This window comes from Diachasma alloeum, unplaced genomic scaffold (assembly GCF_001412515.2).
Source record: "Diachasma alloeum isolate Michigan unplaced genomic scaffold, Dall2.0 Dall_scaffold_00285, whole genome shotgun sequence".
Taxonomy (NCBI): domain Eukaryota; kingdom Metazoa; phylum Arthropoda; class Insecta; order Hymenoptera; family Braconidae; genus Diachasma; species Diachasma alloeum.
In genome coordinates this window covers 1,187,818-1,203,086 of record NW_021680424.1, presented here as the reverse complement: position 1 = coordinate 1,203,086, position 15,269 = coordinate 1,187,818, and the positions used below count along the sequence as shown (strand labels likewise).

General features: G+C 34.6%; 3 protein-coding genes across 3 annotated transcripts; 1 reads left to right on the top strand and 2 right to left on the bottom strand.

The window, feature by feature from the left end:
- Positions 1–462: 462 nt before the first annotated feature.
- On the bottom strand, positions 463–2,975 carry LOC107038572. The gene is made up of 5 exons (XM_015257745.1): positions 2,878–2,975; positions 1,802–2,135; positions 1,548–1,737; positions 878–1,426; positions 463–793 (listed from the first exon to the last, which is right to left on the bottom strand). Exons 3-5 carry the CDS (start codon positions 1,701–1,703, stop codon positions 614–616), a joined length of 885 nt encoding a protein of 294 aa, XP_015113231.1. The 5' UTR covers positions 1,704–1,737; positions 1,802–2,135; positions 2,878–2,975; the 3' UTR covers positions 463–613.
- Positions 2,976–3,983: 1,008 nt separating this feature from the next.
- LOC107038570 (dymeclin) lies at positions 3,984–6,969 on the top strand. Its single transcript, XM_015257742.1, has 7 exons — positions 3,984–4,089; positions 4,313–5,082; positions 5,145–5,548; positions 5,614–5,739; positions 5,809–6,318; positions 6,389–6,505; positions 6,591–6,969. The coding sequence occupies exons 2-7, from the start codon at positions 4,341–4,343 to the stop codon at positions 6,759–6,761; spliced, it is 2,070 nt and encodes a 689-aa protein (XP_015113228.1). The 5' UTR covers positions 3,984–4,089; positions 4,313–4,340; the 3' UTR covers positions 6,762–6,969.
- Positions 6,970–11,146: 4,177 nt separating this feature from the next.
- On the bottom strand, positions 11,147–15,085 carry LOC107038569 (calsyntenin-1). The gene is made up of 4 exons (XM_015257741.1): positions 14,807–15,085; positions 14,046–14,325; positions 13,150–13,961; positions 11,147–13,072 (listed from the first exon to the last, which is right to left on the bottom strand). The coding sequence occupies exons 1-4, from the start codon at positions 14,898–14,900 to the stop codon at positions 11,388–11,390; spliced, it is 2,871 nt and encodes a 956-aa protein (XP_015113227.1). The 5' UTR covers positions 14,901–15,085; the 3' UTR covers positions 11,147–11,387.
- Between the last annotated feature and the right edge of the window lie 184 nt (positions 15,086–15,269).

The following is a 15,269-nucleotide window of genomic DNA, read 5'->3' as shown; positions in this document are numbered from 1 at the left end:
GTAGTTGAGACGACTGGACATCAATGACATCATCGCTCTGTCAGGTGCCAATAAAATATGTATACTTCTCTCTCGCACCTATTGTAAGGCGTATCCGAATTCTCGCCTTTTGCGAATATTATATTGAGTCCGGCACTGACCGCCGAATACTCGAGAGTCACCATCTTCTCCCATAACTTATTGTAAATATCCCTAAGACGCGTTTAGTAATAAACAACAATTTTACATTAATTGTTAGTAGTGGATTGATTCAAGCCTTTCCCATCGCACCACAATCCCTACAGGGGGGGGGGAATGAACAATTTTTTTTTTTCATTGCAGAAAATTTATTAAAATTTGCGTAATCAAACATACCCTTTACCACAAAAAAACTTTCCCAAAAAAAAAATCAAAATTAACATGGTGAAAAATAATCAAATGTACGTATATGCATGGTGTATACAGCAATAATAATCATAAGAATAAGAACTGATAATCTCTACATTTTCATCGAGTCGTAAAGACTTGAATAACTCATAGTCATAATCGGTAATAACAATAATAATGAAACGAATGTACGAGGGCAGCAAGCAAAAATAATATATAAAAACATATTTGACACTTTTGGTTCTTGTTAATTGTCTTCAGCAATGGTGTTAATTCTTGAATTAATTGCAAGTACTTGGGCAACAAATGACGTATCATCGATGACAATAGCCAAAGTTGACAAAAGACTCTTCATGTCTTCTGGTGTTAGGTCCATTTGTCGAGCACATTTGTTAATCATGTTGAGTTCCTCATCAGTAAGGGACGCCTGTGAATGAAAATAATAATAATAATAATAATAATAATAATATGAAATGAGATTAAATGAAATGATGTCAGTGAGAATTTCTACCTTGGATAAAGTGCGAAATTTGTTGAATGGCATTTTGACTTTCCTTTTTCCACTGTTAGTTTGATAGAAAATGGTAAACATTTTGGAAGTATCGAGTACCAATGAAAAATATAGACCGGCGGTAACGTGGCCTTTAGTATCTCTGGCTAATAAACTCCTGAAGTTGTATACCAAATTTCTTCTTTCAGTAACATCAATGGCAGTTAAATACGGTCTTGCAACATAAATTAGAGCAACTTGGGTACGCTCTAAGGCACCAGGGCGTGTTTCTCTCTCGTGCCACTCAACATAATCCGGATCTTGTGTACAGAGAGAATAATTGTACTCCTTTTTGCATTCAGGCTCATCTGATTGTGTGAACCAACCAGTGTGTGGATACAATTTATCAGCCATAACAGTTACAACACGTGCTACATGATAACCAGGATCGAGAAGTAATACACCGTGGCGTCCATTGATGTTAATCTTCAGACAAACAAGAACATGCTCTTTTTCACCAATATCTGCTGCTGGCGGACCACCTACGTATCCCTCAATATCACCAATTGTCTGTGGGGTTGAGAAAAAAAAACAAAAAAAACAAAAACAAAATTTAACATGCCATTCTACGTCTTTTCTTTGTTTGTCATAAATTTTTGATAAGTATCAGCAGATAATAATTTTGCATTACCTCCTCACATGATACCAAGTAAAGGCCACTCGTCATACCAGCAAATCTCTCCTCAAGCCCATTTAATCTGCTGATTAATTCGAATCCAAGACCAACACAAGTATGATGTTTACGCGTTATCAGAGGTTGATATTTATGATAAAAAAGCTCCACCATTGGTTCGGAATTTTCTTTAAAGTCCTTATAGAACCTAATTGATTAATAAAGATTAATTATAATAAGAGCTGAACATGTACATTGTAATAGCAACAAACCTTAGAAAATTGCCAATGGTATCATAGCGATGCTCGCGCAGTAGACGCTGTGTTTCCAGCTCCACGCTGCCTGCTAATTCCTCATACTGTTCAACAGTATCGACGGTCAACGTTTTAGACTCAGAATGGGCCCAAACCGGCAGGGGTAGCGGAACACCCCTGATCCAGGGCCCCCGGGCCTGCCCCTGTGGCTGGCACCATGATTCTGCCGACTCGAGTCAACTCGGCCATTCATTACCCCAACGACCCACCGTCGGCAAATATCCATTCTCATCCCTGCAGCTGCTTATCGGCTCCACAGGGCTCTCTCCGTGCTTTTCACTCTTCTCTCGCTCTGCATTTATATATTTTCAAATTCAAAAAAATCAAATATTAACTAATACTAATTTCATCTTTTATGTGTGCTTGTCATATATATTCTACGGCGCATGGGTCAATCAATATTGTCAAACGAATGTATAACTATAACTCCAGGTCCACGTGTCTCTTGCGGACATTTTGTTGATACATATGAAATATTTCGACACATTTTGTTTGTACTCTTAATAATCATTGGAAATTTACATCACTACATGATATCGAATGAGGAAATAGCCTACATGTAGTTACTTATCCATAAGGAAAAGAGAAAATAAAAATAAATCAACAACAAGTTTATCATTTCTGTTGGGTGGTTCGTTCTGATAATTGATTAAAATATTAACAAAAAATTAAAAAAAAATTAATAAAAGTGAAATAAGAATAATTTCTCATCATTGCGAAACAAAATGTAAGGTCATGTGGATGACCGCCGGCGGCGGGCGAGGTCATTGCTTCTTTTATGGGACAAAAAAGAAGCAATTTCTTTGTCTCTGACAGTAAAGTCAAATAGAGTAAACCCATAAAATGTCGCAAAATAGGTTGGACATTTAAAAAAGTCCAAATTTACGGATAAAAATTTTATGGTTATTAGTATTTCTTATAAGTATCGGAATATTTTAAATGTTTTATAAATAGTCATTTGGAAAAAGCGATATATTGAGAAGATGAAAGTAACATGTACAAATTTTTCGATTAATGTTTAACGATAAACTTACCCATACAATGAGCGGACCAATCAAAAGAAAAACTTTCTCCTCTTGAAATCTTGTTCACGTGTCCAAAGTCCGAGCAGAACTGACGCTTTTGTACATGCGCAATGCAATATATACCATCGCGCACAAGTCGCGCCCAAGTATGTGTATGCTTCTGATTCTGATGATCACTGGAACTGGAAGCATTCGCTTGGCTCCAAGGAGTAGCGGTGGGAGTTATAATTGCAAATAGGGATTTGATAAAGTGGGGGTAACTGCGTTAATACTAATAATATGTTGCCGCGCCCTCGTCTATTTTTTCGGCACAAAAATTTTTCACAAATTGCTTCTTATATATTTTTTCCATTTCCTGTTGTATAATAATGAACAATTTTTTTTTCCAAATATCTGTATCAATCGAGACAATAATACATTTCCTTGGAAAAATTTTCATCTCTTGACTCTGATATTTAGAAATATTTCAATGAATATTACCAAATATTTCTCTTCTAAAAAAGGTGTTGACCTTGTTATTATCACCAACACCACATCATATATTTATTAGTCACAATACATTTCAAACTCATTTATCAATCTTATTTCGATCATATCAGCTGATGGAATTGAGGATTGAGCAAAAGGAAAAGGGAGTTCAATGTCATTATGAATTATTTTTCATTTCTTTTTTTCTTCAAATTACATCACGCTATATGACGCACAAGGGAATTCTACGCCTACGCCTATTCTCTCAATATGAGTCACTTGAAACGTCATTTTGCCCCATTAGTCGTCGCAATGTTATTTCAAGACAAAGATACGATCAATTTATTTTCAAGTTGACAATTTAATTAACTATACAGATTGTGTAATATATGGGGATTTTAATTGTTGAGGTTTCAAATTTCTTGCTCAATATTCATATCAATGAATAAATAATTCCAATATGAAATTAGAGATAAACTGGAAATTTCAATTCCAGTAAATAACAATTCCTTTACAAAATATGTATGGTCAGAATATGGTTCATTTTGTCAGAGATGGATTTGGTGGGGGAAATCATAGATCATAGAGAATTGTCATCAGTCATCACACAACAACGTGTCACGTGGCGCTGCACGACAGCACGAGAGACAACTAAACTATCGCACTCTCGGCACTCTGCTGGCAGAAAAGAGAGAGTGTCTAAAGTCTAAACGTTGACATGACAAGATACTTCGGCAATTTCCTAATTTTTTTGTAAGTTATCATCTAGAATTACTACTATCGGCCAACCTTTATTCTCAACAATTGTAAAAATGATCACAAGCAATCGAACTAGCCTAGTTTTAGGCAATATGTTGAGCAGTGTTTTTATTGCGCATTACTCAATAACTTGAACCATGGGAGAGGTTAAAATGAAAAACTAAACAAAAAATGAAACTACGGATGGATATTCATCCAAGTGAATATTATTTTTCAGAGGATAAAGATACGAATACGGCAGCGATATGGGTGCATCAGCAAGTCGTTATGACGATTTATCGAGAAATGTTTGTTTGGAGAGTTTTTGTGCTAAAGAATCAATAGCCCCAGATGATTCCTTTTGGAATCGCTTTCTCTCCTTCAACATGCGACCCCCAGTGACTCGAAATGATCAAATTGAATTGGATTCCCGATTGGATGGAATGTGTCAAAAATTATTGACGAATAATTTAACATCGGGTAATTTTGCTGCTCTAATCCAAGTAACATTAATGAGGACAAGTGAACTATTAGCATCAGTCACCAACCAAAATATAATGTCAGCCTGGCAGACGTACAATGCATTATTTGCAGTAAGATGTATTCTTAAATATCTGGTTGAAACTGTTGGAGAAATGGAAATGATAAAACATGCTGAAAGTGTTGGAAACATCACGAGTGGAGAAACCAACAAAACTCCAATATTGAAACTTGAGTCGCTATTTGAGGCCCTCATTGAGATAATAATTGATGTTCCACTTTGTGAATTTACCTATGTTGTACATCTAGAAGCTGTCAATTGTCTTCTTGTACTACTATCAGTTCAATTATTTTCTCAAACTTCTGCTGAGTACAGTACTGTTTACAGAATTATTATGAACCACGAGGCTAGCATGCATGCTCCTGTTGTTGTTTGTACTCTACTGCATAATTTTGCACAACAGGAACATGCGCCACCTGGCCTCTTGTCAAGAGAAGCCGGAGGAAGTATTGTTTTCAATATTGCAGGTAAATATTAATAATAGCATGAAAAATCATACCGAATTATTAAATTTTTTCAATTATTTCAGCTGGATTATGGAATGTCATTACTATGGGCATGGGCAACACTTTGAAAAATATTCAAGTATCAAGCAATAATGGTGCTACTGAGGATGAAGATAAAAAACGAGACACACAAACACCATTAGCTAGTCAATCATTGTTACTCCTATTAGTCCTCACAAATCACTGCACTACAGCACATAATCCATACAGAGACGCTCTATTCTCCTTCAATAATAATATTCAAGATGATCAGACAATTATGCCAACAAAGGCTGTCATACCATTTAGATTTAATTTTGATAAATTGTACAATACAATATGCAAAGTATCCAATAGTGATGAAGTTACTCTACTATTGTACATGCTTTTGCATAGAAATCCTAGTATCAAAGGGCACATTATCAAGCGCACAGACATTCAGCTTTTGGTGAGTAGTGATTTCAATTTTCCATTGTTTGTAATTGGGAAAAAAAAAAAAAAACATTGTTTCAGGTGACTCCAATTTTACAAATTCTCTATCATGCGCCTGACAATACATCACATCACATTTATATGTCACTCATTATACTTTTAATACTCAGTGAGGATGACTCGTTCAATAAGAGAGTTCACGAAATTGTAAGTGAAAATGCAAACACAAAAGCAAAAATGAATAGGAAAAATTACTTGACGAGAAATGTTTTATAGATGTTAAAAGGTGTGACGTGGTATACAGAGAGATGCATCAGCGAAATTTCGCTTGGAGGCCTTCTGATTCTCGTGGTTATTCGAACGATCCAATACAATATGTTGAAAATGAGAGATAAATATCTGCACACAAATTGCTTGGCAGCATTAGCAAATATGTCAGCGCAATTTTCATCTCTTCATCCGTATGTCAGCCAAAGACTGTTGAGTTTATTTGAAACACTTGCGAGAAAACATGCAAGATTAGAAGTTAAAATACAAAGTCAAACTCATTCTGAGGCGGCTGTCATCAATGTTAATGGAGGTGTTAATGCTAATTCTGATCTAATTCAAGATCTTACTATACTTGAAGAAGTACTCAGAATGCTACTTGAAATTATCAACAGTTGTTTGACACATCGACTCCCACACAATCCCAATTTAGTTTACACTCTGTTGTATAAAAAAGATATATTTCAATCATTTAGGACACATTCTGCCTTTCAGGATATCATTCAAAATATTTATTCAGTGAGTAAATTTAATGACAAACATAAAAATAATAAACATTGTATATATTGATCGATTATAAATTTTTCAGGTTATCAATTTTTTTTCCTATAAATTGGAACAGACTGATCAATCCCAAATCGGCGTAAGTCAAGTATTAGCTGCGATAAAACAGGGTACAATGCAGTGGCCCAAGGATCGATTGAGAGTAATTATAATTCATTTAACTTCAACTTGACAATAGTTTATTAACCTCTCCATTAAAATTTGTCTTTTCTATTTCACCATCATAGAAATTTCCAGAATTAAAGTTCAGATATGTGGAGGAAGAACAGCCAGAAGAATTTTTTATACCATACGTTTGGAGTGTAGTATGCCAGGGAGCTTTATTGTACTGGAGTGCAAAGAATATCAAATTGTTTTCATTGAATGGTGGAGAACAAACGACAATTGTCGTTTGCTGATGTTGACATGAGCATCCGTTCATTCCGCCAAATCAACTCAAAACAATGATTAACAGAGGAAGAGAAATTATTAATTCATTGCTTTCAATCATGATAATTTCTCCGTCAAATTTGCTTATCGTTTGGTTATTTTAAAAGATCAACAATTTAAATTATTCATTGTTTTGTCAATTATAAGTATGTAAATAAAAAGTTTTTTTGTCGTCAATTCGAAAATTCATGTGCTTTCCTATATTTAGTTGATGTCAATATCACATTAATATTCTGATTCAATAAATCTTCAATTATTTATCATAATAAAATAAAAGTCTACTTCTCTTTTTTTACCAATTTCTCGAATCACTGGCCGATCTGAGGAGACAAATGGTAATAAAAAATCATTTGTTTTGTTTTTTTTTCGAATGTACATCTTTATTAAACAAATACAGTTGATGTCTTAGTGATATTTATATGTGTGTTTAGGTAATACTCTATAATTGAAATCTGTGCAGCTTCTATATGCGCGTGTATGTTCTACAACCGCTAACGATAATTATCGCACATTATCAATGTTATTATCTGACCAATTCGAGTTTTCATATTTGTTCCTTTCTTGTTCAATTGAATAATAAACTTGAGTAATTTGACACGTTGTGTGCGTCATAAACTGATAGATTGACGTTGAAATTTCCAACTCTTTTCTCTATTTTCTCTTTTAACATCGACCTTTACCATTTTACTTACATCTTTTATTATTGTTCATTCTTGATTCTAAGCAAGTCAAAGCGCTTACCATCAGTATATTATTATCATGGAAACACGGTTAGCATTTGATAATTTAATTTTATTCTTTTTTTTTTTTTCATTAGTTATTTACCATTATCATTAATTCCTTAACTGTGCTATTATAATAATATTACAGTTAGAATACGATTATTCTTATATTTTTCATATTCTGTTTTTTTTTCCATTAGGAGGGAATATTCAAATTAGCTCGCAGTAATGTTTCGATACTAGGCTAGCTCTTTTTCTCCTTCTCACCACTAGTGTTTCTTTCTTCTTCTGATTAACGCCCCATTATTCAAATTCCATGTTTTATTCGAGATACAATAATATCAAACGACAGAGCTTATTACCGATGGAGATTCAAATCATCCTAGTAAATTTCGGCAATAGAAATGAGAGGTTTAAAATTATAATCATTCTTAAAGAGTCCAAGTTTTTGTTGTTTTATTTCAAATCAATGTGTTTTTCTCAATTAATGGGAGAAGTGTCTACACTTAATTTTTCCTTTATTCATTTGATATTTTGTATCCAGAAGTATTGTAAGTTGCGGTGTTCTCAAGCATCCATAAATCTGTGAGTTGTTCATTTCTTCATTGATGAGATGGATATTGTGATATTATAATTGTCGTTTTTCAGATGTTATTTTCAACTCTCTCAAATATCACTTTATTACGTATAATTTATAGCGTGTTTACATACACGTTACTGGGAGTGGATTGCTGACAATCTTCGACCAATGTCTTTTTCACAGTAGAATGTGAAAAAAACTACGAGCACATATAGTGTCTGGTTATTCAATATAGATTCCACATATATATGATAAATATGTGAATGTGCATATTTTGACGCCTAATAAATACAATTATAGGATGATTAACCCCCGATCAATCGCTCAATGAGCACGGAGCCGCCCGTTTTCGTTTTTTTTTTATATTTCAGCGTACTTCTCGACACTTAAAAATTCTGAAGAAATTAATGTTCTTAGTTCAATGCTTTTATCAAGTGTTGGCGTTGACCGTTTTTTTTCTCGGCAACTTTGTTTCTGTTCAATGGACAGAAAAGACTGGCAGCCAAGCGCGAGTGATCGAGAGTTAATTTATATCGACGTTTCCGCAAAACAAACTATTTATAATATATTCATCCATTTTTTTTTTCAATTAATTTAGTAATTTTTTTCGTATATCATTAAACTAATACACCATATAGTCTAATGAATTGTTTTTCCATTTTTTCTTTAAATCTTATTTGTTCAATCTACAATTGTCATTTGTGACTTCATTTTAAGTACATTTTCCGTCCCGGTGTATTCATCTACTTATTTTCGCCATGGATACAACAAATTTACCTATTCTCTTATGACACTCAAACAAAAACACTATTGAAATTAAATGCATGAACAAGTTTATTGATTTGCACAGTTATAACTAAGTATCAATCGATAAATATATTTTCCGGAGTAAAATTTTTACCAATAATAAACATAATTGAACATTGAAAATTATAGATTTCTATGGAAATGTATAATTTGGATTAGAACCTATTTGAGAAATATCTGAGTTATCTTCCCATATTTATGAATATCGAAATCCAATTGCAATAATTCATTTAGTAATTTGATGTACAAATTAAGTGTTCTTCCTTTTTGAATAATTTCATTCAAGAAATAGTCTTTATTCATATAAACTATCATTTTTTTTTGTAGTGTAAAATTTATAAAAGCAGATCTTGTATTATTGGAAAAAATAGTTCAATTACTGATGCAGTCGAAATTTCACATGAGATACAGGTTTCTGCAACTAAGTAATTTCTTCATTATAATAATTTCATGTGTGTTTAGTTATTAATTAGCATACTTGCATAGTATTATTTGTGGGAAGGGAGAAAATAATAAAAGGGGAAATTTTGTAAAAAGATTATACGAAAATTAATGCAACAGTGGTACATGCAGCTGTCACAGCATCGGGCTGATAGCGTAGGACTGCATTTGTTCTCATTCATTTTTTTTTTACATTTTATTATTATTTTTTTCCATTCAATGTTCATTTGTTGAAAAACTGGACACTTGTCCTATAAAAATGATATGATATGCATATTGAAAAAATAAATTGTCTCATAGATTCTATGAAGTATTGATATCCATACACAAAAATTATTAGGATTATCCATTTGATGCTCAATTTTTCATTATAATTACATACATATGTAATCCATTGATTAGAGCAAATGAAGAAAGAATTTTCATTACTTTGCATAGTCCTATGCAATATCTGATGACTCATCACTGGGATATCTAAATGATTCGCATTAGTTTTTGTAAAAAATTGATATCACACTTGAATTCATTTTTTATAATCACCTATATTCCCTTGCACTGGAATTAGAGAGCAATAAATTTCATAAAAGGCAGATGATATCAAACCTTAGAAATGGAAAATAAAAAAAATACCAGTCAAAGATAGTGAAAATTAAACGAGAGGATGGATTTTCATGTATGTAGTTATAAATATTCTGCATATCTTGAATTGTTGGAATTCATACGCACGTGTATATGTAAACAGTATCATCATAATGTAAAAACCAGAAGGAATTTACTTGTAAAAAAATCGAAATAATAGCAATAAATTACTTATAATTTACTATGGCATGTCAGATCGCGTCAAATCATTATCTAAAGGTATTATTTTGAAATGAAATAATTGGGATACAAATTCAATGAATATCAATGTATATGGATATGCTATAATATATCTATTTAACGGCCAAAGATTATAAGTCAGATGGGTTATCATTAATTTTCGTTTCATTTTGTTTTTCTCTGCGTACAAAAAAAAAATCTATAAAAATTAAAAGCAATTAGTTTGGCAATTGAAGGAAATGTGAGGAATTTTTTCAGCTCCTTATTTTATTCATTTGCAAAACACGAGACATGGTATTAGTTATATCTTTACTCCATTATTAGTAGTTTTCTATCACACGATTGTCACTCTCACAAAAACCCATCAAACTTATATTAGCAAGCCTTTGTAATAATAATAATAATAATAATAATAATAATATGAATCGGATAAAATTATTGATAAGCATTAAATACTATCGAGTAACTTGGATATGGCAGAGTAACAATGATTCATTACCTGAAAATCAAGTCCTCTATTTCCGGCCACATGTGAAGAATTGAAATATATTTAGACTTATATTTGTTTTCAATAAGTATGAATGATGGCGAATTGTTGTTCCTGTCATTATTTTTGTGTTAATCAATTGCATACACCTTTTCCCGTCGAGAATCTACCAATCGCCGATGCGACGAAATAGTGTGGGTAGAAAGTGTAAACCTATATCGATTAAATAAGCGTGCACGCACTTTTATAAATCTTGTTCTGTTCAAACGGTGCTTAAGCAGAGTACTAACGATTATAATAATTCATTTCATTTCATATCCAATATGTACTTACTACTTGATAATTCCATCTATGAGGGACGGATATAATACGACGCTTTTTTTTAGAATCACCCGTGAAAAAAAAAAACAAAAAAAAAGCAATAATTACATTGAAATGATATCACTATGTGAAAATCATTTATCGAGAATGATTGCGACAAAAGCGTCGATTATCATAGAAGCATAACAAATGGAAAATGAGAATATGAAAATGAAAATAATAACGAAACGGAGAAAGATAAGGAATATTAACAAAGTGGGGAATTTTCTTTATTATGGCAATGATGATATTGTCCATTGACACATCATATATTATTATTATTATTATTATTATTAAAAAGTTGAGTACTCCCCTTAATACCGAATCATTGAAAAATGATGTCAATAATGAAATGTCATAAATTGACATATTATAATGATTAAACTCCATGATCGTGATCCCATTCGAGATCATGAGGGGCATTGTGATGACGTCGATGTCTACCATTGGTCAAATCACAATCATTCTCGCAATCAGTAGTGTCCAGATCATCATCTCTGAATGAATCATCCTCCGAGTCAGAAGTTGCAGAATCTTCAGCATCCTCATCATCCTCATCATCATCTCTTTGATGAGAATTTTGTGTACTGTTGTCTGATAAACGATCCATTGGATTGACAGTAATGGCTAAGCCAGAATCATCCCAGGCCATTTCAGTTTCAGCGGCAAGTTCATCACCAGCTGTACGTCTCTGTTTAGCAGCACCTCGGACTCTGGCAGCTCCAACGACTGCCATAAGAAGAAGAAAACCAATACAGGCAGCAGCAACAATAGTTATTGCATGACTACCCCCAGAGCCGGTGAGTGTTCTACTACTTCCTCCTTCATGAAGATTTATAGTTGAATATTCATCAGAAATATCAGCATGATGTCTAGATAATTGTGAATGGCCAGGTAATGGCTCTAATATATTAGCGATTGGTGGAGTTTCAGTTGATTGGTGAGGTGGTGAAGTAGGTTTCTCCTTAGGATGAATGACGGCAAGTGTTTGAACATACTCATTACTTGCAAATCTACCGCTAAGCTCTGAACAAGTGAGTTTAAAGACACGATCAAGATAGTAAGCGGGTTTTCTATTGGTATATGTTATCAAACGAATGAGCTGCTGATATTTGTAAGGTGTATCAGCGCCTGATAATACAACCCCATCGTGGTCAATTCTCGTTGATATTGATCGAAATTGGTGGAGTGTATCAGTTGGTAGACCAAGAGTTTCATGGTCTGGATTTAAGCTTGGATAAACACTAACTGCACAAGCGTCAAGCCTTGCTGCTGTACCTGCTGTGACACGTGCATCTGGAAATACTCTAACACCTAGACGGAAATCGGCATATTCTCGTGCAACATATGACGTACCATTTACTGTTATACCTGGACGTGGAGGTGGTAAAACAGTAACATACGACTGTACTGAAGGTATTGTTAAAGGATGTTTCTCGCTACCTTCACACACTATTGTTGTATTTAAACGGAAATTACGTCGACCGGGAGTGGGAAAACGACGACTATTTGAATAACCAATGCGGCGTAAAAATGTCTCGACATTTGTATGATTGTCACCATCGATTCTTACTTCTGTTAAATCTGAGTTTGTTAATAACTGAGTGCCTGGCTGGAGAAGATCCATTGAGGGTACACGAATACCCTCTTGGCATCTACGCAAACATGTCAATACCTTGGCTTTTTCATTTTCCCCCACTAGTACTGATAGACCAGCTAGATAACCACGGAAATGATGTTTCGTTTTGTTATCTGAACCTTGCCAGCATGCACCTACTACAAGAGTTGTATTGACACCCTTTGCTGGATGTAGGGGCCAATCATCTATGACCTCGGGATTTTTATTTCCGCTATTCCATTCTTCACCATCAATAAATAGGCTTACCCGTGGAAAGTCTACTTGTATAGCAAAATTATGCCAACGATCATCGCAAACTTGAGGGAGCTTCCACCGCCATTCTGCTGGACGGAATATATTGGGATCACCTTCGGAAAAATCTCGTCGCAGGAGTAGTATCAATCGGCAGTTGCGAATAAAGAGAGCATAATGATGACGGTTCATTTCTATTATAATTTATGAAAAAAAAAAAAAACATTGGATTAGTCTCAAATTGACAAGTTGATAGTTTGAATTAACTTACTGTGATCATCGGCAGCACAAAGAATGTGCTCTTTGACGTGTGGATCCTGTCTAGGATGTGGTAGATGTTTTATCCAAACACCAATAGTAAATTTCTGAGCCAAACTGTGATTGAGAATATCCCTTGGAATAATAGCGGCTGAAGTGCTTCCATCGAATTCAAATATTTCATCAGCTTCCCTCCCATCGTCTCGGGATAATGAAGATGTCCAAGTGGTTGTAGGTCCAGGAGTTGGAAGAAGATCAATACTCTCTCTAGAGGCACCACACAATTTTCTCTGGCTATTAACCCCATAGGTATCTCTATCACAACCCTTGCCAATGTGATCAGTTGCTAGAGTCAATGTAGCCCGTAAATTTCTCAAAATACAGGGTGCATCACAGAGTTCCAGTCTCGCTGAAGGAATCAAGGCTTGGGAGCCAACACCAGCTGCGTAATCTACACGCTCAGGAATTCCTCGCCATCCCGGTGAACAGACTCTATTTACTTTGACTGTTACCATTGCCGGTGCTGATTGCTTCATTCCACAATCATAAGCAACAACACTCAGAATATAATTGTGAGATCTTTCATAATCCAGTGGCTCTGTATTTCGTATTGCTCCCTCATTGTCAATGACGAATGGTTGATCAGCTGTCAGAATTTCATACTTACATACATCGCCAAATTTTGGTGTACAATCACGGTCTGATGCCTCCACCCGAACAACTTCCTCGTAAAGCCGACCCTCATCCACTGTACTAACATAGGCCGGCTGTAGAAACTGAGGGGCATACTCATTCACATCTATCACTGTTATGTGTACAGTGGCACTAAAAACAATTTCATATATAAATATATATATATATACACGTATATTTTTTATATATATCATCATAACACAATTTCAAACATACTTTTCCGATTGTGCTCCATTGCAAGCGATAGCAGCTATATCGAATTTATAATTCCGCCGTTTTTCACAATTGAGAACTCTCAATGCTCTCAATTTTGCAATGCCCCTCTCCTTGACGATAATTTCAAAGGGCGCATCACCGTGATGTTTATTCGCTATGCGGAACGAGCAAATTTTCGCACCCAATGCACGTATCTGCGGGGTCACCTCCACCAGAGTCTCATTTTCCTTCACTAAACCGTGATAACCAGACTCGAGACTGTCCAAATCCAATCTTGGAACTGAAATACCCATTTTAATGAAAAAAAAATGCTTATGATGGTGACTGCTGTAAAGACGTACAACGTAATCCCAAGTTTCTTTCATAAAAAAAAAAACAGCATTGGTTTGGGTGAACACGATTTTGCAATATTAAAAAAAGGAAAAATTTTATCATCACATTAAACATGAACATATGTATAGTATACTGGGAAGTGGAGTGTAGTAGAGTGAATGTATGGAGAGTACTGAAGAGTATAGTATGATGAATTCGCCATCACAGGTGCTCTTATTGAAACACACAGGAGGTAATAGGACTCTCTACAAATGAAAATGAAAATAAAAATGATGGCAAATTTTTCAACTGATTGAATAGTTAGTGGGATGATTATTCATTTGAAAGAGAAATACAGGGCAATAATTTGAGGAGAGCATAAATCGGGCTTGAATTTTTTTCAACGCAAGAATAATGTAGGATACAGGGAATGAGAAAAGAAAAATCACCTCCATGATCGTTGAAGGAGGTCTGTGTCGGTTTAAAGCTCGCATACGAATATCCAATCAGGAATATTAACACAACACTTGTCAGCAAATTCATTGTGACTTTTTGTTCGTCACCAATAGTACGCTTAATTTATTGTCGTGCACTTATTATTCTCTTGTTTCTGCAACTCCGTTTCAGAAGATGTTAAAAACGCATTGCAACTTGACTACTGTTTCGCCTGCGACACACAGGCACACACACCATACTACACACAATCTCGAAGTCAATATTTGAGTGGAATATCGATTTGCTTGGAGATATATAGTACAACTGAGAAGATTTCTCCTCCCCCGCCCCCACAGTGTTACCACCTCTTTAGCCAATCCCCACTCACATCTCTCCCTTCTTGTGTTCCCCCCCCCCATTGCTGACTAACAACACTATCTAACTACCAACTCACAAAGAGTAAAGTTCCTGTAGGAT

Bases quoted from the DNA above. Each gene is read 5' to 3' on its own strand.
- LOC107038572 (XM_015257745.1), bottom strand. From the start codon at position 1,703: ATGGTGGAGCTTTTTTATCATAAATATCAACCTCTGATAACGCGTAAA. The intron at 1,427-1,547 runs GTAATGCAAAAT...TCAACCCCACAG, and splicing joins ACTTGGTATCATGTGAGGAG to ACAATTGGTGATATTGAGGG. The intron at 794-877 runs GTAGAAATTCTC...TTTCATTCACAG, and splicing joins AATTTCGCACTTTATCCAAG to GCGTCCCTTACTGATGAGGA.
- LOC107038570 (XM_015257742.1), top strand. From the start codon at position 4,341: ATGGGTGCATCAGCAAGTCGTTATGACGATTTATCGAGAAATGTTTGT. The intron at 5,083-5,144 runs GTAAATATTAAT...CAATTATTTCAG, and splicing joins TATTGTTTTCAATATTGCAG to CTGGATTATGGAATGTCATT. The intron at 6,319-6,388 runs GTGAGTAAATTT...TAAATTTTTCAG, and splicing joins TCATTCAAAATATTTATTCA to GTTATCAATTTTTTTTCCTA.
- LOC107038569 (XM_015257741.1), bottom strand. From the start codon at position 14,900: ATGAATTTGCTGACAAGTGTTGTGTTAATATTCCTGATTGGATATTCG. The intron at 14,326-14,806 runs GTGATTTTTCTT...TGGGTATTTCAG, and splicing joins CTCCTTCAACGATCATGGAG to TTCCAAGATTGGATTTGGAC. The intron at 13,073-13,149 runs GTAAGTTAATTC...AAATTATAATAG, and splicing joins TTGTGCTGCCGATGATCACA to AAATGAACCGTCATCATTAT.